The sequence below is a fragment of the Amblyomma mixtum genome, chromosome 1 (assembly GCF_055824585.1).
Source record: "Amblyomma mixtum isolate Tamu chromosome 1, ASM5582458v1, whole genome shotgun sequence".
NCBI classification, from domain to species: domain Eukaryota; kingdom Metazoa; phylum Arthropoda; class Arachnida; order Ixodida; family Ixodidae; genus Amblyomma; species Amblyomma mixtum.
The window spans coordinates 308,735,701-308,761,060 of record NC_143012.1 but is presented as its reverse complement, the minus strand read 5'-3'; the positions used below and the strand labels follow the sequence as shown (position 1 = coordinate 308,761,060).

Below are 25,360 nucleotides of genomic sequence, written 5' to 3'. Positions count from 1 at the left end.
TTTTCATTTATCCAAGCAAATGGTTGGCAATAATTTTAAAACTTACACCCCTCTTACTCAGGCAGTTTCAAGTACCATTCAACTGAACACATAACTATGCTCAGCTTTTGAAATGCAGCTAAACTAAATGGCAGCATGGTAAGTCACACAGCATTGGCTCCAAAACTCAGTTCCAACTCTGATCATATGACCACACCACATGCAGCTGATTATTCAATAAAAACAAGGTTTCATTCTGGCACTTCAATTTTAATTTACTTAAATGAACTCAGACTTCTGCGCTAGCTTTATGCTTTGTGTCGGCCACAGCTGAACACTGTACATAGCTGAGACAATCCAGTAGAAGCATTTTTGGTTCGACCAGTTTTTCAACACAGTTTTGCAAGCTTGAATACTTAGATGCATTTTATTAGTGAACATAGTAGTTTAGAGACTGATACTACTAGCCAGGACAGCAATATCTCCTGTGATTTGAAAACATATAACAAGAGGAAATACATTCGGCCGGTAGAATGCAGCAAGTCCATTGGCCACCATTTTGTCAGTTGAACTGTTCAACTGGAACCACTGAATTTAAACTGAACTCCAGTTCAGAGCTAGCTCAATGGCGCCTGATACTGCTGGCAAAAAAACCACTCAACTGCCATTTGACTAAACTGCTGTTGAGAACACCCGGGTAAAAAGGGGTATTAGCTCTGTCTAAAGCAAGAAACTTTTGCATGGAGATAAAGACCAGCAATACTGTTTGTTTTATTAACAGAATGCACAGCACCACACAGGCCAATTTGTTGCCAATTTGTTTCTATAATGTTCCCTCTAAGGTAACAGCAGATAAAAAAACTGATACTGAGACGATTTTCTAAAATTAGGTACAGTACCAGCATTGCTGAGTAGTGACAGTGAATCGATAATGCATATACAAAGCAGCAACCAGTATCCTTAGCAGCTAAGATGCACACACAGCTACATCTAAAACTTACAACTTACTAACTAAAAAAGCACCATGCAGTACTTACATAAAAAAGCTGCTTGTTCAACCGAACGTTCTGGAAGACATCAAATGCTTTGGCTGCACCCTTGCGAGCATTTTGCTGCCCGACTACATCAAGAATATCTGTAATTCATAAGAAAAATTCAGTTTTTTTAAGCAGAGCGAGAAATGGAAATGTAACTACAGCTTTATTGTTGGTTTGCTGCCCTTTCCCTCAGCCAGCACTGAATCTATTTCGAATGAAAAAAAATCGGAAAAATGCACTGAAGAACACGCCTCATTGAACTGCTGTCTGACTAAATTTCAATGATTAGAGCAGCAGAATCATTCTTACACTCACACAAGGATTATTCTGCATGTAAATGAGGTTTGAGCGCACATCTGCTGCTGCACTGCAAACACCAGCCGCTTGATAACTTTTTGGGGACTTAAACAAAACCATCAAATCCAGGCACTAGCACATAACCAGACATCTATGTGGCTGCATATTATCTGCACACTTCTGCTCTTTAAGCATCATCAATCATTGTACCTTTCTTCCCTCTTCCTCCTTCCCCAAAGCAGGTTGTCAGGCCAGTGGCATATCCGTTAAGCTCACCTCTGCCTTCCATTGTAAATACTAAAGCCTCCCTTCTTCTGCATCATGCAAGGCAAAAAGTGCAACATGAACATACAGATGACTGAAAACAAAACAAGATGGCTTAGGCGTATGAATTACAAGCCCTCTGGATATATTTTACTAATGTGATAGCACTTAGGCTGTCTTCTCACAAAAAATTTCAGGCTCCTTTGTCAAGAAACTCTCCGATTGGTCGAGTGAGGTCACGTGACCTAGTGACATCATCACAGCCTGCCATGATTGGCCACTCTGATTACTCGAGAGAGGCACCTTGTGACGTCACCACAACATGCCACCATGGCAGGCTGCAACCTGGCCATTGGTTTGCGAGCAAACTGCCCATAGTGGCATAGTGGCCCCAAAATTAGAAACTGACTTGGATATAACTGCATGCGTACTGTGCACTTTAAGGAATTTGTCATGAATTTCAACAATGTGCATGTGGTCAGTGCTCCATCCCACCACACCTCAGGCCTGGTGTGGCAGCAATTTGGTCAACGAGTGGCAGGGGATGGTAGATGAGTGGTAGTGCAAACACGCGAGAAACTTAAATTGGGGAAATTACACAAAACTGAATCACAAGAACAGCAGGCAACCTAATGCTACTGCATTTTCGTTAAAAATATCTTTACGACAGCTAGTTTTTAGTATATAATTTGTTTTATGAATAATGAAAATGGAAATGGGAAAAGGAACAGACTGGCAACCATCACCAGAAGAGTCATAAAGGAAGACGAAAGATAGAAACAAGAATTTTAAAGGAGTACAGACACCTCATTTTGGTGGCATATTTTCCTCTTTGCAGTGATGCGCAAGACATGCATCATCACGTGGTATTTATTCGTCTACAACCGCTAAATAATTTATGATAGAAATTTTCTCTCAGGATGTTTTGGTTTCGCATTTAATAACTCTGTGACATCATGCATGGGTCAGGCGAAGCATGAAGGAACTATAGTATAAGCGCTGCTTCTTCATTTGTTGTCATTCTGGCTTTTGAGGCAGGCTGGCCTTAGTATTGTAGTGAATTAAAATGATAAATCACTGATTATACCGCAGTTTTTCATACCTCGAGTGACCTATACACAACTTTGACGTCACAGTCATCGTTCAGCTGTTGAAGCCAGGAACGAAAGAACAAATACACTCATTTGCTAGGCAATTAACACATGTCACCTCTAATTTGTCTGTTCCTCACCTTCCTCATTTAAAAAAATGTGAGTTGAAAACAAGCCTCAATTAGGAAAAAAAAGAACACAGACTAATGCTACCTGGGGAGAGGCAATAAATTTTCATGCAAACAGAGCACCTTATATACAACTAAAAGTGAGTAAATATTAGCACCACTTAGCTTTACACAAAGAAGCCTATGTCAACTTTTCGTTCTTAACACATGAAGGAATGAAGAAGATGAATGGTCCTAGTACTAACGTGGCAGGTTCTCAAGCAGCAGCGCCTTGGCTTGCTTGCGAGCAGCTAGTTGCTCCTGCTCTGAGCGCCGAGGCCATTCTGGGGCCAGCTGACCGCCTGGCCATAGGGACTCCCGAAGCATGTCCAGCATGTACACCTGCATTGGCTCCGAGAACACCCAGGACACCCATTCGCGCAGTTGCCTGCAGCCAAAATTTATGCCACGTCCATCATAGAGTGCCACAACCTGTGAAAATCTCCACCATCATGATTTTCACTAGTTTCTTATTAGGTGCATTTATTGAGTAGTTTCTGCCATGGCCTCCACATGTCCTGTACAGACGGTGTCAAACTTTTGTAGAGTGCTCGAGCAGTGCACTACCCTGAGAACGAAGTGACACTGTCCCAGGTGCAAGGTTTTAGAGGAAAAGCTTGCATGAAAGTAGAGGCACAAAGAACTAAAAGCCAGGCGGGCACGAGAATGCAAACTCAGAACTGTCGGCTCGTGTCTGATATTGCTTTTTACTGCTTGCAGCTCATTGCTCAAGAACACTACACAAGGCTGGTGCCGACTGCACAGCAGTGAACAGTGGCAAAGGCAAGAACCAGGTTCACAGAACAATTAAGAACCATAACCTCCAGAAACCTAACAATGCTCAAATTAAACAAATGTATGTTGACCCACAGCACCAATGAGAAAAAGGAATCCTTGCAAACAATAAGGTAATGCGTAATTCACTGCACTCACATCTGGGTGCACTGAAGAATAAGATTCTATTTAGGTTTTTAAAGATTTAGACTAGACTACAGATTTAGAAAATTTGTTTATAGGCCTTACGCAAAATTGCTGCCATCTATCGGAGAAAAGAAGAACCAGTGGAAAGCCGCCATGTTGGAGGATGACTGAAGCGCGTTCCGCCTCTGCTCTCTGGATTTAGGCGTGCCCTGCATTAGCTTCCTTACTGCTGTGCTGGCTCGAAAATCTTATTTGCTGTCACTTGAGCCTGTAAACATGACCGAATGGTCAGTCGACCTGTTTCTACTGCCCAAGTTTCTAAGTGACTTCGCAGACACTTACTACGCGTCCAAAACACTTTCCGAATGCCACCGGGTACGGAGATACAAGTTTTTCACGGAGTCCTACGTCAGTTTGCCGACACTGAACGCCAAGAAATGTATGAAGTAAGTGTAATTTTCGTTTACGGCTAAAATGTGCGCACTTCGGTCTAGTTTGAGTCAGTTTTTATTTGGTTCGATACTTTTTGCGAACGGGCGTGCCGCTTGAATTGCCATTGTTGTGGTAGCGTTATCTGTGTGTTGCATTGGCGCCGAAAGCAAACAATAGTAAACCTCATGCTCATGTTGGTAGTGTCGAAAAAAGTGGCCTCTCAACATGCGATGCTTTTCATTTTTCTTGAAAAGTTCATACAGCATTTGTTTGTTTGCCCTAGTGCTCTAGTGCCCTAGAGCCCCTAGTTTGCTCTAGTGCCCTAGACAGAGACAGAAAACACTTTATTATTATTACCAGGCACATATACCCCTAGGTCCCCGCACGACCCCACTACACAAGTGTTTACCGTTCTTGGACTTTCGCTGTTAAAAACAGGTAGCCCGTGAATGCAGCAGTGTCTATGGTTTTTACCACAACGAGCAAGCAGTTGTGCACTGAGATTTTTGGAGGATTCTACACGCGTTATGCATTCCCGCTACTAGTTGGAACTATGGTACCGCTTAAGCGGCTTCCCTTACGGTCCTTTTTTTTTTTACACAACACACGGCTTCGTGGAAACTGACTGGTTAAGTGAAATCGCTACATGCATACAAGCCATTGCTCAACAAAATAGGCACCTTTCCCTGGTCTAACAGAAACGATTGACTGACTTGCAGAGCGCAAACGTTCCGTGCCACGGGCACTGGACCCTTGCTAGTGTTTCCGTCGAAACAAATATTTGCACTAAAAACTAACGTGTGTAACTGCTGCAGCGGATAACGCTAGAAGCGAAGGTTCTCACAAAGCGCGACCCGTACCACTAAACAGCTGATCACGATTACTCTCTTGCGAGGCCGATAATCGCAGCACCTCACGGGCAATCGCAGGAGAAAAACAGCTTTTGTGTGATATTTTCTTCGTGCCTACAAAGCTTATTTCTAATTTCATTCGCCACATGGCAATAACAAAATGTGTTGCGCGATGTCTCGACATGTAGTGGCGGTTCTGCAACATTTGTGCCGCGGATGTAGAGGATCGCAGTCCAAAAATAGAAATGCGCTCAAATCAAGCACTCTTGCCTTTTTTCCTTGGACATCTTTGTGACCCTTCTGTGTACAGCAAGGCACTAAGCAATATGTGGGCATATTGAGGACGGTGAAACTCGAGTGCGCGTGACGAGTGTGTACCAGTACATGCTGTGAATCCGGCGGCTATCCTCCAACATGGTGGATCTCGCGCAGCGACCGCTAGATGGCAGTGCATTTCACATAAGGTCTATTGATTTTTAATGCAAACACTATAAATGCTGCGGGCTACAATTCTATGCACTGCACTTTCAGTATTTGAGAACCAGCCTTGCCTGTTGATTGGCTTGCCATAGTAGGTCTGCACAAATGAAATCAAAGCACGGCGAAGCAAGTTGAAGACTCCCTGAAGTTCAAACAGCTCATCTGCAAGCGCATAGAGTGGCACAGCTACATCATCTTTCTTGTCATCTCGCCTGAAAAGAAAAAAGAGGGCGATAAGAATGAATTATTCACTAAATAAACACTTGCCATAAAACATGTAATTTGTAGTTATTACATCTGTAAGCTTATTCATCACATCTTAACCTGATGTTGATAGGGCCAATGCATCAGTTCTAATTAACTGGCTGCTTGAATTAAGCAGGTTAAAACTAAGGAGATCATATTGCATTTGTGGTTCAGCGGCGACCGTGATACACCAATAGTGCACAGAATGTCAGCTGTGCTTTCCCCGTGATCACGTAATACTGAGGATGCATGCCTTTAAAGGGGCACCGCGATGATTTTCTCAGTACCTGTTAATATCGTTAAATAGATTCATCATGCTTTCCGGAGACCAGAGCAAAAAGAATTATTGAAATCGGAGCATGCAAACGAAAGTTATTCCATTCTGAAAATTCTAAATGAAAAGCTCAGACGAAAACGCACTTCACTCGCCCATTTCACTCACCCAGTACCGAGATTGGGCGCTACCAATCAGAACCGCGCCTGGCGCACACGCAGCGGAAGCGTGCATGCAGTTGTTGCTTTGTCGATGTTGTAGACAGCCGCGCATTTTGACGGCGTCTTCCCCCCGTGTACGCGACGCCGTAGTCAGGGCAGGGGTGACTAACAACAAAGGAAGCTCTCCGAAGTTTCTTTTTTAGTCGGACTGGAAGGCTGTGGGCAGTAGCCTCCCTCCCCCCCAAACTCGGCTCCCGCCTCCTGTCCGGCCTTTTTCTTCACAATTCTGGGCAAGGTGTGTCGACTGGCTTTTTTTTTTTCGCTGCCTTTCTTGGTATGGTCACGGCCGGTCTCGATGCGCGCGCTTTCTGGTTTGAGCCAACGTTTTTTGAACAGCGCTGGCCGCCACGAAGGTATGAAGCGGAATGGAAGGTGCCGGCCCTAGCTGTATTCTTGTTAGTTTTTGTTCGCTTTCCCTGCTTCTTTCCAGTTTTTGTGGCATGCGAAAAGTTTTCGGTACTCAGAGACATAATATTTTGGATTCATTTCGCAAGTATAAAGGAACAATATGCAAACTGGACGCCCAACCAATGAGAAAGGCAGCGCCCTATCTGGATGCCACCTCATTTCCGCTGCCGCAAATGACCGCCGCGTTACGACACCATCGGCTCGAAACAAGCATTTCTGGCGAAGATTAAAATATCAAATATTACGATTTCGGCGATACCATTGCGCGTTCGGGACTCACGATGTCCCTTACTCTGCAAACAAAGAATAAAGACCCCATGCTTTATCTACGTCGCAGGGAACCTTTAAGATGCCCCTAATTTTTCCAGTAGAGCAAGTAAGGCAAATGGCATTTCTAATAATACAAATGCTGTTCAAGAGCCCCAGCTTTACTTTTTTAACACCTCTTCTCTTTCTTTCAATCCCTTTCCATGCTAAGTGACTTGTGCTGTATTAGTACGAAGCATCACTAAAAATGTAACATCAGCACAAGTGGAGAGACGAATACAATCACGAACAATCAATGAAAAATTCAATAAAGATGCAGCATGATCACACATAAGTGAAAGAAATTGGGCCACTCTGGCCACTCTGCAAGCAGTACAGGGCCTGTGGTAGTGAGGAGAGGAGCTCCAATCAAAGAAGGCTAAAGCCATCTTCCCCCCTCCTCATTAAGAAGGGTTACCAATTAACATTTTCTTGTGGCAACAGCACTCTTTTAAATTCTTAATATATTTTACAATTTGCTGAGCTTTTTGTGAAGGGCTGGAAAAACTGAAATTCTTTGTGCACAATACAAAAGTGTTAGAGATAAACCAAACACTTGCTTCACAACATAACAAACAGAGGACAGATAAGTGGAGCCAAGTGCTACTTACAAGTCCTTATCGTAGAGATAAAGGTCATCATCTTCTTCATTGCTGTCTTGAAGAATGGGACCAGACAGACTGCACAATAGCATAACACATTTTAAGTACAGCAGGAGTACAAATGCATATCACAACACTTCTTATGAAAGGGGGCTCAGCAAACATTAAAACACAGCAAGGAATACTAGGCTATTCCAAGCTAATAGAATAGGGTCATGGATTAAAATTAGTTCTAGCACATCAATTAACGAGTCATGGCATTGTACTTTGTACTGCTTTGCCATCACTGTGCACAAGCAGCATGAGGCAAATGAAGAGATGCTTTTCCCATCTTTAACTGCCTTTCAGGGCCTCAAACAGTAATGCACCCAATACTGCTAGCTACTCTGCCTTTTATTTCATAAAGAAAACAGAGCTCCTTCAGATAGGTCATGATGCAGCTCATAGATGGGAGATTTTCTTTTCTGCTGCTACATGTACACAGGATTAGGGGGTAGCCGAGCACATAAGCAGCAATACTTAATTGGCATAGTGCTCCGTGCCAACTGAAAAAGTCACAAAAAATTTTCTAGATATAATGAGGCATGCAGCATGCCTGTATTTTGTATTGCATGCCTTCAAATAGCCCATCACCACACCAGCTGCGCACAAATAAGAAGGGAAAGAGGAAAAAAAAAATTCAACAAAATGTGCCACACAAAAGGTGTCACTAATACAGAAACTGAAGCAATCACTGTAAGTGCCTTATGGCTAACATCTCCAGTGAAGGAAGTCATCCCACAAGAGTAGCAGGTAAACATGCACCTCAAATAGCCAATATCCTCTCCAGAGAGGCCCGACGTTGAATGCGAATAAGGAAATGGCAACAGATTAACTAATCATACAAATGTTAAGTTCCCAATGCAATACAAAGGCTAAGTTACATACTTTAGAATGTTGTGTCGCTTTAAATCACTGTTCTGGTGATCGCTGCTTTAGCCTATGAGCTGCAATGTTAAGGGATGATTGCGTCAAAATGATGTGACTGTTCTACAGTGTATGAAGTGTCCGCTCACTTGCGAAATAACTGCAGCAGAGGAAAAGAAATATTCTTCTTGACTGCAGGCAGGTCCTCCTTCAGTGGATCTGGGCTCTGGCTGAGAAAGCTGTACAATGCCTCACTTCGGCTCAGGCGTTCCTCCTTCATTGCAAACTGAAAGAATTGAAAAGTGGCGTTCAAAAAGAGTTCACACCATCAGAACGTTCACACGTGCTCATTCTGAGAATTCCTGAGGTAACAGAGAATTTCACGGGACATCTCCTAATATGAAATCCTAAGACAACAAGGTGAGGCCAAACTGATCTAACTATACAAAGCAGGAACGATGTCAGTCCTCCTAATGTGGCAGAGTTATGAAGCAATTGCTACAAACCTATGACATAAAATTCCATTTAACCAGGCCAAGCGCACATCATCATCATCAGCCTGACTATGCCCACTGCAGGGCAAAGGCCTCTCCCATGTCTCTCCAATTAACCCTGTCCTTTGCCAGTTGTGGCCACCCTATCCCCGCAAACTTCTTAATCTCATCTGCCCACCTAACTTTCTGCCGCCCCCTGCTACGTTTGCCTTCCCTTGGAATCCACTCCGTTACCCTTAATAGGACCAGCGGTTTTCTTGCCTTCGCATTCCATGCCCTGCCCAAGCCCATTACTTCCTCTTGATTTCAACTAGGATATCATTAACGCGCGTTTGTTCGTTCACCCACTCCACTTGCTTTCAATCTCGTTTACACTTATCATTTTTCTTTCCATAGCTCAATGCGTTGTCCTTAACTTAAGCTGAACGCTCTTAGTTACCTCAAGCGCACACAGCAGAACAAAAATGAACAGATATACACTTAATTTCACATCGTTTCGCCATGTGTGTTGCACATGGTTTCACGTGATTTAGTCTTATGTGCAAAGAAAATCACCCGAAGTGCAGTTCATTTCAAACAAAGGTATAATTACTAGCATTTAGATCCATTATGAATGGCTAAATAGCTAAAAAGAAAAGCTGCACCCCTTTCTTGTATCTTAGTACTTGAAGAAATATATGGCCTTGTCTGAGGCTTGACAAATTTTTGACAGTCGTTCTTCACACTAGCGCTCAGTTCACCATGTCACAGATACAAACAAAGCTGAGCCCTTACATCAAGGAAGCGTTGTAAGGCTGGCTGTGTCTTGTCCAAAAAGGCTTGGTCAAAGCTACGGAAGCGAGGTTTGCTAGCAGATGGCAGGCTTACTTGCTTGAGCTCTGGACACATCTGCAGTGACAAGTTTACAATATTAGTACTTGCGAAATGGACCATGCACCACCAACATAGTTCACAGAACTAAGCAAGGGTCCACCCTCACCGGCAAAAGTCTTTGACGGAGGCAGTGGAAGTCAGCGATTGTCTTTGTAACAGCCCACCCATTCTGGTCTGGTGTGCTCACCAAGATGGTAAAATACGGCAGAGGCTTAGGACTGCAGTCTTTGACAATCTGAGAAAAGGAAAAAGAGCGACCACGCACACATCAACTCCTTGTGCAGACATAGAATCAGCTGAATCCAAACTCCAAATTTATGCATCGGTGATAATTGTCCCTACTGCTCCAGACATCTAGTGACTATCTGAGTCGAGGACCCCTAGAGCACAAGTGTAGAATACTGTTGTCTTATACCTTTCTGGTCAGTTTGCTCATACCAAATCACAGGCTGTTAAGATGGCACAGGAAAAAACAAACATGACAGGAATTTGTTTTTTGTGCTGGCAAATAAGGTGGTAAGCACCCTAACACCTGATTGTTCAGGTGAAGTAATGATCAACCTGACATCTGTCCGATAGTACCTGAAGTTAGTTGGACAGCACATTAGCAAGTTATTGCAGCATCACTTGACCAGCTTGGTGGTGATGGTTTTTTATGACACAAGGGCATCTGTGGCCAAAGAACGCCATGGGAGGCAGGTGCTCAACCACTAGGCCACTGCTACGGTAAGGCTTGTCTTTAGAGCATTGTCTGTAAAACATCAACTGCTAGGATCCACAGCCTTTTGCTCAGCTCCCCAAAACCCTTTAGAAGCCTGTTGCACAATGAGAGCATGCATTTTACACACATTCAAGAATTTTATTGCGAAAGCAATACTACTCGCACTTTCAAGCCTTCGCGTGACCCGGCCGCAGTTACGTTTGACCTTTAGCGGAGTGAATATGGGCGACCAACTCACTCCTTCAGAGAGCCCGGCTGCAGTTACAGTGTGTGTTTGCTGCACTGCAGACCTGTGGCACTATTGCCGCTGTGACGTCATACCAGCTGTAGATTATGTTTTCTTTCTCTCAGTCGCAACAACATCAAAAACAAAATATAAAAAAAAATTACCGATGACACTTTGAGCTGTCGCGCAGTGGCGGCCGGTAGCCACGCGTGACCTGTAGACGCGGCGCACTGCGTTCCTTCAGTTGGAGGCGCTGCGCTTTTGCTTTCGCAACCTACCAGGTTTAACCAAAGCTAAGCCCCCGCCAAGTTTCTTTTTTTCTTTAATAGCTGCTTGTGCTAACAAGCTGCTTGTTAAGCAGGACAGTATACACCTTATTGCTGCATATGCTAATGAAACAAGGTGGTGACAGATAGTGAGCTTCTCCAAGTGCATTGTCACACAGTGGTGACAACACAGAAGACTACAGGAACATGAAGAGCTTGAAGACGGTTTAGTGAGTGAAGTCATGCTCACTAAGGAAAAGCATGACCTTACAAGCAGTGCCAACTGCAAACACAGTCAACTGTTGCTAACTGGTATATGCCACAGATTTTGTACAACTTCAACTATGTGAGTTATCAAGATCTTTCAAGAAAATGACAGACACTGTAATATCTTCCATGATACAGCATATCCACGATTACAGCATGTGTGAGCGAAAAGCCTTGTACCTATGTCACATGTATGAACTTGCGCTCCCTAGCAATCTCATATGCCCATTCTTACTAGCATACTGCCACACCTGGCACCTCCTCCTCAAGAGCACAACTGAACCAAGTCTACAAGAAGGCAATGATTTCTCCAAGCAGTCTCGAGTAACCTTTGTTTCATGCCACACACAATTATCTCATGTGACTGGATCACTTGACAAGAAGCTACAATTTTATATCATAAGGGTGTGCGAGTATTTATTTTTTTATTCGCACTGCATGTTTTAAGTTAAGGACAATGCAGCGAGCTATGGAAAGAAAAATTACAGGTGTAACGTTCAGAGATCAGAAGCGGGCGGAGTGGATGAGAGAACAAACGTGGCTTAATGACATCCTAATCGAAATCAAGAGGAAGAAATGGGCTTGGCCAGGGCATGTAATGCGAAGGCAAGATAACCACTGGTCCTTAAGGATAATGGAGTAGACTCCAAGAGAAGGCAAGCGTAGCAGGAGGTGGCAGAAAGTTAGGTGAGTGGATGAGATTAAGAAGTTTTCAGGGATACGATGGCCGCAACTGGCAAAGGACAGGGTTAATTGGAGAGACATGGGAGAGGCCTTTGCCCTGCAGTGGGCGTAGTCAGGCTGATGATGGTGACGATGACTGCATGTTTACTGCTTTAAGTATCAGAACGTCTAAACACTCAGAAATTATGAAATTCCTCTTCATCTGAACTAGTGGCCAAACATCGCAGCATATCCAAACTTTCGCTAGTTACAGTAACTTGCGCTAGTCACATAAGTTAACTTCTTTGCGGAAGTGGAGCTTGCGGAAGTCAGCGGAATAAGCAGTATCCTGCGTGCGTTGCTGAAGTTATTTCTCAGTGACCGCTTTCATCCTTCACAATTTTCATCTGTTAAAACTCCATACGCTACGCATCTTTAGCCACAGAGGGCGTGAAGAAAGCTTATGAGAGATACAGAAGCCTCAAACTCAGCCAAACCCACGCAACCACACAATGTACATCACAGCCCGCGTGCAAGAAAAATAGCCATACGCCAACCATGCGGCATAGTTGGCGTGGTTTTGTTTTTCCTGTATGCGAGCCCTTCAAGGAGCTTGCAATCCAGTGAAGCTTACAAGTAAGGTGTAAACAGGCTACGTGCCATCGTGAGCACCGCATTTGGGGAAGCATTCCACAACCACCGCTTTGTCTTTAGGCATCATCTCCAGGGAGCATGAAAAGGATGAACCTGCTCGCGTCAAGTTGCCGCTTTTGAGCCTGTTCCGTGAGCAGTCTTGCTGCGTTTTGCCAGCATTTCCCTGCACCTTGCCCCTCCAATAATCAACTGCTAACGTCATCCCTACAGTAAGGAAGTATCTGGTCAACTTATACTGCTCCATGATAGTATTCATAAGCTCTTTTGCCATGTGAGCAATAAGTCAAATTTTCATAGTAAACGTTGTTCCCTGATAAAAATTATGTAGTTCAAAGAATTGTAAACAAGATATTATCTAGATTACTACTGCTACTACTAAATAATTCCCCTTCCCTTAAGTAATGCTTGGTAAGCATTACGGGTATACAAAATTATGCTCACAATGGATGAAAATAAAATTTGTTCACAGTACCGTCGTCTCTTTTCATTGAATCGCTTTGTAGAAGAGCATTTGTTTTTGATTAAACTACCTGTGGTAATATATTCAACACTATTGGAAAGTATTCTATTCAATTTGCAACCAATTTTTGCTATTCATATCTGCTTCCCAACCAAAGCTGATTATATTGCACATCTCTAATCATCAGCTAAGCCAATCGTGGCATATGCATTATGTTTGCTTTCTTTTTTTCAGTTTCTTTGAGCAGCTGCATGACTTTACCATGTCTCTTTGTTAGTGTGAAAAGCACTAGCAATATATGTGCATGCATGTATGCATCCGTGTGACACAAAGTTTTCAGTGCTTTCTTCTCGCTCTTTGGTAAAAGTAACCGCTCCTGCCTGCATGTTTTTTCTTGGTGGTGGTTCTGATGCCATCACTTTGCCATGACCAACCTGCCCCACAAACATTGATCAACCAATCACATTGCATCATGCTTTGCAGCCATCTCCTTTTATCTTCTCTCTCAGCCATGTGCTCAAAAAAAGCCCTCTCCTCTCCTGGAGTATACTGAAATCAGCCAAGAGTAGCAATTCATAGTTGGTGACACAATACAAGTCACCCTAATGCAAGAGGAGACATGAAGGGTGACCAGCAGTTAAAGAGGTGAGCAAAAATGAATCAAGAAATGTGCATCAGAGCCCTTACAAAGGCAGAGGAATAGGAAGGAAGAAAGGGATGAAAAATCAGCTGTCTCCCCCAACCTGTGAGCTGTGTATGGTGGCTGCCCACTTGCCCAAGCCCTGGATCCAGTCGTGGGCTCGTTTCAGCTGGTCAGTCAGCACGCTGCACTGGGCTCGCATTTCCTGGATTTCCTTCTCCAGCACCCGCACCATCTGCGCATATGTGTGTGCAGTGGTCATTTCCCAGTTCACAAAAGGCCAAGCACTACTGTTGGCACGTCTAAAGAGTGAGTGACGTCAGCAAATCTCATTACGGTCCTCGTTGTCTAACTTGCTCGGGAGCAATGAAACACCGAGAAATTCGACAGATTCATGCACACCAGAGGCATCAAACTTAACAAGACAGCTTTTGACTAGCTCTAGTTGATGCCCTTCTTTAACAATAAATATGGATAAATAATATCACATATCTTGACAGCACCGAAGTGTTATAGTTTGCTTCAGGCATAGACCGCGTTCGTGCAATATATTTCACTTCTTAATACCATGTGCCAATAGTATTTGCACAATTTAAGCAGCAAATCAATTCAAATTAAACAAAGCAGATATAATTCCATTGTTATCATGACCCAATGCCCAATTCCTGGTGCCGTTATTATGGCATTTTAAATGCAAGAATGCAATAAATAGGCTGCTGCAGAAACTTGTGCAACTGAGGATATCATAGCACAACAGCCTCGCTAAAAGAAAACAGAGCTAAGATTCCATACCCCTGCCCTTATATACCAGTGAAATGATTGAAAATTTATAAAACCTTAACCTCTATAGTTGCCAGCCTTAGTGACTGACTGTATTGCACCCAAAATCAATTGCATCTGTGTGTTCTTTTCTTTCGTGCACAAACTTTCACTGCTTTAAATTGCATAATTCCATAAGATGCATTCTTGCTTTACACACACTTGCCCTTTTGTTAATACCATCTGTTATAAAATGTTCCATGTTTCATGGGGTTTAGCCGCGTCCCAAAGAGACTCTGTCTATGAGATAAGCCGTCGTGGAGGGCTCCAGAAATTTCGACACCCTGGGGTTCTGCAGCGTGCACTGACACTACACAGTATGCGGGTCTCCCGAATTTTGCCCCCATCGAAATGCGACTGCCGCAGCTGGGATCAAACATTCACCTCTCGGGTCAGCAGCCAAGCACCATAACCACTGTGCAGCGGCCATCTGTCATAAATGCTCAAAGGCCAATGCGTCCATGACAGGATTGTGGTCACAAGTGTATGCTGACAAAATGGGGCAGCTTTAATTTGTTTGAGCAAGCTCCAAAGCAATAGCAGAATTCTTCCTCAAATCCTTCAATAGCAAAATTTGTAAGTGCAAAGCAATCACTGTGTCAGAATAAGCCCCGTGTGCACTCCACTTACTGGCATTTTGGCCGGCGAGCTATTGCTACATATGGCACGTTCATGCGCCTACTGTCCGACTGATCTGAGGGTCACTGTAACTTCCCCAATCCAGTAATTTTCTGTTCAGTAAACCAAGGACGTATCTCATCACTGTCATTATCACTGGCCTCAAGTATGTGCAGCCACAATGCTCTCCCCAAGAGTCATGTCAAGCTGGTAGCATGTCTTTGCTAAGGACCTTTTAAAAAAAATGTATCTTGAAAAATAACGAACTGAACTCAACTGAACTGAACTGAGTAGACTCAGGCAAGATACCTTTGGATCTGAGTTGGGTGTGGCCTGCAGTGCCTGCAGTGCTCTTCTCTTGTCGTCCAGGCGAGACTCCAGGCGTGTTAGCTGGTTCTTTCTCTGAGTGTAGCACTCCTCGACCATCGGCTCTGGTGATTCCGCCACTGCTGGCACACACTCTTCTTGTTGGCTACTGCTGGAAGGACTCTTGTCATCTGCGAGTGAATAGTGTAAGCTACTCAGCCATTCACCTCAGATGCCCTCTTGTTCAAGGTGCATTCAAAGTATGCAAAGCTCTGCATATTGATTTCTGCGTTGTGCTCTAGTGCAAAGGTGTGCAGTCCCTTTTTTCTATGCTACAACAGAAGCAAAATAAACTTCAGGGAAGGTATGTTAACAGATATTCTCTCCGGTTCCGTAATGTGTGTGTGCTTTAAGAGCTTGCCACAAGGCTTTACGCGCATGTGAAGCAGCCAATAAGAAACAGGCAACAAAGCAAATCCACACCTACAGCCAAGACAAACCAGAAAAGCATATGCCAAACTCTTTCCATGCAAAGCCTAGCAGCAAAGCCTCTACCATGAAGTCCTGAGAAAGGGCACATGCCCATACAACGTGCACAGGTGCAAAGACAGCTACTTTCCCTTTCCCCCCTTCCCTTTCCCCAGTGTGGAGTAGCAGGCCAGGGCCATGTTACCACCGGCTGACCTCTCCTCCTTTTCCTCTCATTAAAATTCCTTTCTCTCTCTCTCTTACATGTTTGAACCTACTCTCTGCACAACCTGAGCGAGCATGTCCCCACAGGTTAACATTATTCTAATCAACTCTCTCATGCTTCCGAAAATACGAAGGAATTTTCTGCTTGTGTTCAACCTTTGAAACCAAATTTTTCATAGTGTTTTTTTTCCTTTATAAAGGTGCATAAGACAAGTAGACAAGGATCATCATGTGGAATTTACCTGCACTTAGCAAATAATATGTGGTTTGCATGTGGCTTTGGTTTTGGTTTCAACAGCTGAAGTGTAGCTATGACGTCACAGCTCTTGAGCACTTCTTGGTTCTTGAGAACCAGTTTCGTGAGAACTTATGAAATTTGTTATGTAAGCTTCTGCTGTGAGCTTTTAAGAAATTTTTCTGCATGGAACTTGCCCAAACGTATGCCATTGGTTTCTCTTGACATCAAGCAATGCAATAAGGGTAAAATTATTATCCTATCTATCATCGTATTTGAGTTATGGGGATTTTGAAGTTGCCACTTGAAAAACGAGAAGAAAAGTCTGCGTTCCCATCTCTGAAGTGACGGCTTCAAAACCCTATAACACATCTTCTATGACAGGCAGGATGATAATTTTACCCTTACTGCATTCCTTGATGTCAAGAGAAACCAATGGCACACATCTGAGCAAGTTCCCTGCAGCCTACCGTATTTACTCACATAATATGCGCACTTTTTTTTCCAGAAAATCCGGCTCAAAGTTCGGGGTGCACCTATTACACGGGGTGAAATTTCCGGAAATTTTTCGACTTCCAGAATTGAACATACTGCATAAACGTACCCGTGTACAGGCCACACCCTATCTTCCCAAAGGAAATATTAAAAAAAAAAAAATCCGTGTAAGGGCCGCACCCAAACTTTCCACGACCCCCGCGGGAACAGCCATCGAAATGCACGCACCGTGGCCTCCGCAATTGGCTCCGGCTGTGAGCAACGGGCGCGTGGTCGCGGAGGCCACACATGCGCAAAGGAGCGCCCGAGGCCGAGCTCATCATCATCAACTTTTTTCTCCGCCGCAAGCTTTTGCTATCCATATCAGCATCGCCAGGTCCATTTTATTTTTATTTTTTTTTATTTTTTGTGGCTGTCAATGGCCTGGCATCTATGGTAGCGTGTTAGTTCTTCTTAGTTGTGGCTTTCGTGTGCTGCCGCTGAGCGTTGCTATCTTAGCACGACGGCCAAGCACCCTAATAGCTACTCGGCTGGGAGTTCGCTCTCGAACACGGCAAGCATGCAACAGTCCGGAAATTCGACGTGGCCGAGAAGTGCAGCAGTTGCGACTGTGGCTTGTGAAAATTTTCGTATGTGACTCCTATCACTGAGGTTTTCGTGGGCTAAAGTCGGGAAGGTTTCCAGCTGTAGATGAAGCTTTCCAAACAGACGTTTAAGGTGAGCATCCCTGAAAACTGTGTACGGCTGTTCCACGCGATGTTGCAGTTCGTGCTATGGCTCCGCAGCAGCTCTAGTGAGGACTAGTAGTCAGTTCAGCAAAAACTTTGTTAACATAAAGATTGGGGGGTGCGGAGGGGGGGGGGTCAGTTTGCAATCGTGTAAATACAGTATTGGTCACAGTGCTAAGTTCGGGGTGCACCTATTATGCGCGGAAATAACAAAAATCTGATTTTTCGCGACCAAGCTGGGGGTGCGCCGATTATGCGAGTAAATACGGTAATTTCTTAAAAGCTCATCACAAAAACTTCCCACATTAAACCCCACCCCCCATTAAAACTGTCCCGACGTTAAACCATGGTCTTCACTCCGCTGTGAAGTCAAACCCCCCACATAGGAAAAATAAAAAATTCCTTGCCTTCTTTGTAGCTGCCAAGGTCAAGGTGAAGATTTTGCGTCTCGATCACCATGCTATGGTAAGCCTCACTGACCAGGAAGGAATGGTAATAGCGCTCTTCAAGAATCTGATATACTTCTTTCTGAGCTTGCAGAAATGCTTCAGGTCCCTGGAAAGCAATCAAGACATTTTATTGCTTCTCATCTGAGAAGAGCAGTGAACAGGACAGGACAAGCCAAAATACAGTAAGAAAACAAAGTAAGAAAAGCCCGTGTGAACAGGTTCCCACTCGTCTACATGCCAAAACCCTCAGCAGAACAGCAAGAACAGCTACCCAACAGCTTTCAGAGGTACCTCCAATAGCCTGATATAGACTCACTTATCCAAAAACTGTCTAATGCGGTAGCTTTCAGCTATAGTCTCAGCTTCAGTGAGTAAGACACTACAACTCAACATTCCTTCCTTAACCTTCCTGCATGAGTATTTCAAACATGCTACACCATGTGCAACCGGCACACAACTTTATGCCTCGAAATACTCACCTTATTAGCCATGATGAAAGCCTCTATGCCCTTGAGGACACCCTTTGAGAGCCGGATGCCAGGCCGTGGCCGCTTGATGTATGTTTGATAGATCTCATTTCCCAGTTGGTGCCATTCATCCTGATGGGTACCAGAAGATGACACAAATCAGAAAATGCTATGGACATCAAAAAAAAAAAAAAAAAAGTATGCGCTACACTTACCTTGCTTGAGAGTTGCATGTTTTCCACATCTTGCCAAAACCTTGCGTTTGCGAGGAATGGAAAAAGGGCAAAAAAGAAAAGAGGATGATTCGATCATGGCAGGAACTGTTATAGACCCACTAAAGAAAGAATAACGCACGAAAGAGAGCTCTTTAACAAATACTAGAAACAAACGAGTACAACACTCACGACAGTAGAGACTTCCCAACCTCTTCACCTTGCAAGAACCTGGCCAGGTACTCTCGGCATACTGGCGACTCCATGAGAACTGAGAATGCAAACACCTGCAGCAAGATGACACACACAGTTAATAAGGTAGAACACACAGAACAGTATAGAACATATGAACAAGTCATCTGTAAAAAAAGAAAGGAAAGGAAAAAAAAAAAAAGAATGACAACCTTGCGTCCTGGAAGGCTTTCTTGCTCATCGGAAGGTGAATAACAGTCCAAGCCTCCAACCAATTTAAGCTGCTTTTCACACCGTGCTTTAGCATATGTTAGCTGGAATATAAAAAAAAATGCAGAAAGCTATTAACAATGTTGTTATTGATGTCATAAGGCAAAACCATATTGACTTCTGCCATGCACTCAATGCTGCAGCCATATAAAAGCTTGCAGGAAAAAAACAAAACATGCCACTGGATAACCAAAAAGGACATTCTTTAAAATGTATGGGGAACTTCCCAAATGAAGAAGTAAAAGTAACCATTGCTCTATGAGAGAAAACTTATCTTTAAGTGAGAAAAATGCTGAACTGTGAAGAAATGCTTTTTGTAATTGACGTATGCTACAAAGTTCTCATATGTATCACACAGAATATAATATTATATTCAGTCACTTCATGGTCCAAGCAGCAAGCCTTTGTTCATACCTGTTTGATGTATTTGGACAGATTTCTTGATTGCAACAGGTCCCCTTTAGCTGTACTTGGTGCGTCATACTGTTTATCTGAGTACACAAAAACAAAAAAAGGTGTTTATTTAGTACTGTGACGTACAGAGCAGTTGGAACTTTTCTAGAAAAATTTTTATGAAGGAAATAAACAGTGACTAACCTTCACTAATACCTCGTGCTTTCTTCAGGTTGTTGGCAGTGGTAGCTTGCATAATTTCTGATACAATGTTGAACCTGCGCAGGAGAAACGTCAGCAGTTAAACACCCTGCATATAGGACTACGAAAGCAGAATGTAGCTTCCATTTCTCCACACATTTCCCGAAATGTGAAAATGCACTAAACTCCTGCACACAGTAAACTGACGCCAGCTAATGACAAAAACAGGTGAACATGGCATGTATATGGAACTAAGTGCATTTTGAGAAAGCATCCCTTTACATGGGCTAACGCACTTCAGAAGGTATACGACAGCAGTGAATAAAAGCAGCAGAAAGCTTGAATCAGTAAGTTAACAGATATGCAATATAATGCTGGCATCACCTCATATACTGATACAACTCTGGCAGTGTGTTTCCCAGCGCCTTTCTACTCTGTGATCTTGCAACTTGACATGACATGGCTCTGATTATGATTAAAGTCTACTCATCTATCCAGCCATCCAACCCACCAATATTTTGAAAATATTACTATAAAATTCCCTAACAAAAGAAGGGATAAAAAAACACGCAACAAACGAGGCACTACTGTTATTCAATTTCTTTGCCAGTTACACTTTCCAATAATTTGTGCTCTGTGTTTTCAAGCCTTATCTCATTAGAAGAGCTTACATTTTGAGGCTTTCAAACACTGATAAAACGATTCGCTCAGTTTAAGCTTGCTTCACCACTGGGTCAACAATGTTCCAAAAAAAACACTAATATTTGCAGGAACACAAACTTCCCTCTGAATGTGTGACAGCTATTTGCTACTGCCACTGCACAGCTAGGCTACAAAGCATAACAGAAATGAGCTCACCGCATGCGTTTCAAGTCCTGGACGTCAGTGCAGGTGTCAATAACAAATATAAAATCCTCCCATGTCTCAGCGTATGCATAAGTTCGGCTGTGCTTTTCATTTTCCACCTGAAGCCACTGAAGGTAGGCGATAAGCTTCTGATTTATATAATCTGGGTCCGTGACTAAGTCAACTGTCGGTTGAAAAACTGGAATAGACAAATACACAATGTGAAATTTAATGCTTTCAAGGTACTGCACCATTCACTAAACAAGAACCTCTGCAACAAACGCATAGGACATCCTACTTAACGTCATACACGGGTTTAAAAAATCCAGGGCATGCTGAAGGCATGAAACTGAAGTAGCATTGTAGGCAATTGCCTGCAGCAAGCCAGAGTATTTTTTACTTCATGTCAATACAACTGATTAGTCAATATTAATATTTAATAACCCTTCAGCCACTGGAGATAAACACACAATATGTTTCAATTGAAAAACTGTTCAACACTGAAAACAACCATAAGTGACAGTGATAAGAGAAGAGTAGATTAATCACAAAATCACTTTCCATGCTCTCAAGAAAGTATGTAAACTTGAAAAATGACTATGGCAATGGTATGTATTTTTAACATTCCATGCCTGGTAACACTGTCTTACTGGGCATTAACAGTATGCACCCATGCTGATTCAGCCATAGTCACCATCAGCACAACGTGACTGGCCATTACTGTGAGCTTGTCGTGGGTTTCCCACACATATTTCAGGGTGTGATAAAAGCAAACAAGGTAAACACATATTAACAAAAAAAGTGACACTTAGAACTTATTACACACACTGAAATTTGATTTATACCTTTCGTGTACCTTCAGTGTTTCATACGGCAATTATTTAGTCCCAACTAATTGTTCAAATTAGCTGTATAGCATTCGTCTATAGCTGTATGACAGCACTTGTGTGGATGCTAATGAGTAATTGCTCCCTTATTACAAATTTACTAGACCTTGGGGGACTCCCCTTCAAAAAGATAGCAGACAGTAGGGTCTCACCCTACCATCTTCAACTTCATCTTCAACAATTTTTCTTCAGCTGAAAAGCTTCTAAGAAAGCTGCATAGCTTTCCTTTGTAGCCATACGGCTATGCTTGGGTGTATGCTAATGAGTAATTGCTCCCTTATCACAGGTACTACCTTGAAAGTGACAGCATATGCAAGGATATTTGACATAACATTCAAAAGCACAGAGACTACAACTGACCCTTTTTTTCACACAATAACGCAATGTACAACTAAAGTAATAGATGTGATTCTCTCTCTCTTTCTCTCTAAGGTATGCATCAACCTGAGATTCCTGTGAGAACCAATGAATTAGGGCTCATTATATTAAGCTTTCACAGCAGCTAGCAGTTTCACTGGTCAGCCCACATTTAAGACAAATCTGCATTCTCAAAACTAAAAAAAAGCTCTTCCGAGCTACATGCAATGCAATATGGAAACTGAACTACATCGCATATGCATTAGAAATAGAACCAAAAAAGGCAACAGGCTCTAGTGACATGCATAGCATGAAACCATTAAATTTTATATGGTGCCCAAAGCACATGATCAGACACAGATTTTTTTCACCAATAAATGGCATGATGAGGTTATACCAGCTGTATGACCTAAAAAAGGACTCTGGACCTGGCAACATTTTTTAGTTATTGTGCCAAGTTCCAGTTCAGTACTGAGCACAAAAATTAAATGAAAATGGTGTCACAGGAAGGATACATCTGGCCTTGGTAATGCCGCTTGCAGAGCCCGATAGATAAAAAAATTGGCTGGCTTGATATAACAGAAAAGCCACTGAGCCGTACACATGCTGGCATGCAATCAATGTTTAAAAATTGTCTGGGCACTCAATGCAGATTACTCTAAGTGCCCAGACGAAGACAAGTCCCCTTGTCGAAACGTTGGCTCTAGCAACCTGAGGTTTTCCCCTCCCTTGTTCATTTTGTGATCGATCTATGTACCTGAGCTTAATATAGAAGATTCAACCACAATATTTGTTGCACAGTGGCATGACGTTCAAAGTGATGATGAGCAGAATGAACCAGCAATGACGTACATTTGTACACACTCATGTTTATTTTGTATGGCTTAGGAAAAAACTATAAAAATATAATTTGACAAGCTTTTATGCTATGCCTAGTAATACGAGATACCAATGACAGCTGTTAAGCTGCGATAGATGTGTTAACATTGTTTTCATTGTTTATTCACATCCACATGCCACTTGTGCTATTGCGTTGATGTTCGGACTGAAGTCACTCAGTCACTAAGTCATGCTGTATCACTGGAATTTTTTTTACCTTCTCTCTGTGGCACATTCTCTCTACCGCAGCAACCCTCCGTTACACATAGTGCCACCGGTGCAGTGTCCTTCTCCCATCATGCTGCAGTGTCTCATCCTGTCCTACTGCACTGTGTTGCAGTTATGAACCATCATACTCCATGCTGGGTCATCTCAAACATAGCACAGCACAACAGCTCTATCCTGTCTCACTCCTACCCTTTCTCCCCTCCTTTTCTGCCTACTCTCTTACCCCCCTCGCTCTGCTGGCATCTACACCAACACTGTGAATCTGGCAGGTTCCTTTCATTAACAGTTATCACTGCAAAAGCAGCACATTTCAGTATGGCTAAAAAGATAGAGGCTTGAACAGCATAAGCCTACACATTGCATGCCTGCAGAGCAGACAGTCGCCACTTCTGTGCCAGAAGTAATCGGTATCTTTGTGAATCTCCTCTCCAAGAGAAGCTGTGGTGAGGCTCACTTACCGAGGCAGGCTAGGATCTCCCGCAGCAGGTGGCGCACAGAAATGCACAGGGCGTATTCGGATGGCAGTAGTAAGGCGAGCAGGAAGTCAGCCACCTGGCGCAAGTGGTCCAGCTCCAGCTGAGGAGACTCCAAGAAAGGGCTCAGCGGGAATGGCCGCCTCTCACCATTCCTGCACACAGCCGTCAACAGCGGGACCATTCAGTGATTTCTTAGCCACAAGGAGATGGAGTTTATAGCCTTCAAAGAAAGCGAACTCTTACAGAGACATAAGAGCTAATGCATAAGAAAGATATACAAGGTATCAAAAAAAAAAAGAAAGCCAATGCTGCTTGCCACCCACTGTACATCAGTAATAGAAGAAAATCTTGTTCCTGGCTCCTAACATCTAATGCTCTGCTTTCTTTACCTCATGGCAGCCTATTAAAACCCACATGAATAATAAAACTACTGTCGGTAATCCCTTTGTGTACCGTTTCCATGTATGTCCGATCCAGTATGCTGTGATCATCATAATCATCATCATCATCAGCCTGTCTGCGCCCACTGCAGGGCAAAGGCCTCTCCCATGTCTCTCCAACTAAACCTGTCCTTCGCCAGTTGCGGCCACCATATCCCCACAAATTTCTTAATCTCATCCACTCACCTAACTTTCTGCTGCCCCCTGCTACGCTTGCCTTCTCTTGGAATCCACTTCGTTACCCTTAAGGAACAGCGGTTATCTTGCCTTCGCATTACATGCCCTGCCCAAGCCCACTTCTTCCTCTTGATTTCAATTAGGATGTCATTAACCCTCGTTTGTTCTAGCGGCTATCTGTAATTAGAAACTACTTTCCTAAACCTATTCTTTTACTGGGAGTTGAGACCAGTAGGATGGGGTGTAAACAGCAATTTTCAAAAAGTCCAGCATTCACACTGAATCCAGAGTGGCTCCTGTACGTAAAGATCTTTATTTATCCCAGACTGACAGGGCACCTGAACCAGATTTCGACACCACAACTACACAAACCCTTCGCAGTGCTGATGATTATCTGGTCATTGTTGACAAGACGAATGCTACAGAAAGTGCCATAAACATCATAAAATGTTTGCAAAAAAAAAAAAAAAAACAGTTTAAATTTCACAGTGGGTACCCTCAGAAAATACCAGTCAATTTTCAGGCCCCAAAGCCTGTGCTTGCATCAAATCACGTTTGCTGGCATATGCCTAAATATTATCTAAGTCATTCCCGAGCTTCAGTTCACAGCTTCAAAGATCGTTATGAGCAAGGCATTGTGTTTTCGTGCCTTAGGTCTGCTATCACAAATTCATGTCTTTATTAGACAGGCATAAGCTTCAAGAGTCAAATGAGAGAGCTCGGAGTCACTGGTCTTCCACAAATGCTGCTCAGTCTCTTAGCAAGAAATTGCCTGGCACCACTGACAATGCAGATGCCCCAAACAAGGAAAATGTGAAAAGTGTGGGCATATTTGGAAGCTTGCATACGCATTAATTTCATATGCTTATTACGATAACCGTGTAGAGACAGCAGGAGTATTCATCGCTGACGGCTCAGCCTACCAAGGCTTTGATGAAGAGAAGTAGCTGTCCACATTTTCCATTTTTTATGCTTATGACGATGACTTTCTCCAGAATGTCCATGTCAGATTTTTAATTGCTGTCCACTCCACAGCAATGTCATACATTGACAACAATTCTTTTGTAAACGTGTTGATAAAAATGTTTTGTTGGAAGCCAGTACTCACAACGACAGCCTCCTATACCATTGGTGGATCTACAAGGGGGACAGCATGGTGACCACCCTCCTTTGTGTGGTGTCCTCCACTGAGGAAACACACTGACACCTCTTATACGAATAAAGCTAAAAAAAATATATTGTGCTT

General features: G+C 43.2%; 1 protein-coding gene across 1 annotated transcript in view; it reads right to left on the bottom strand.

Moving 5' to 3' along the window:
* The window catches only part of LOC149372375 (sorting nexin-25-like), a 32,704-nt gene that overhangs the window by 4,182 nt on the left and 3,162 nt on the right, over positions 1-25,360 (bottom strand). Inside the window, exons 5-22 of the mRNA XM_089566839.1 lie at positions 23,480-23,649; positions 20,683-20,869; positions 19,828-19,901; positions 19,645-19,721; positions 19,173-19,274; positions 18,961-19,055; positions 18,772-18,811; positions 18,569-18,688; positions 18,048-18,195; positions 15,493-15,680; positions 13,850-13,981; positions 9,956-10,084; positions 9,751-9,864; positions 8,632-8,768; positions 7,586-7,654; positions 5,591-5,731; positions 3,042-3,223; positions 1,017-1,114 (exon numbers count right to left, since the gene is read on the bottom strand). Of these exons, the coding sequence (XP_089422965.1) occupies positions 1,017-1,114; positions 3,042-3,223; positions 5,591-5,731; positions 7,586-7,654; positions 8,632-8,768; positions 9,751-9,864; positions 9,956-10,084; positions 13,850-13,981; positions 15,493-15,680; positions 18,048-18,195; positions 18,569-18,688; positions 18,772-18,811; positions 18,961-19,055; positions 19,173-19,274; positions 19,645-19,721; positions 19,828-19,901; positions 20,683-20,869; positions 23,480-23,649 (2,203 nt within the window). The remainder of the gene's footprint in view (positions 1-1,016; positions 1,115-3,041; positions 3,224-5,590; positions 5,732-7,585; positions 7,655-8,631; positions 8,769-9,750; positions 9,865-9,955; positions 10,085-13,849; positions 13,982-15,492; positions 15,681-18,047; positions 18,196-18,568; positions 18,689-18,771; positions 18,812-18,960; positions 19,056-19,172; positions 19,275-19,644; positions 19,722-19,827; positions 19,902-20,682; positions 20,870-23,479; positions 23,650-25,360) is intronic.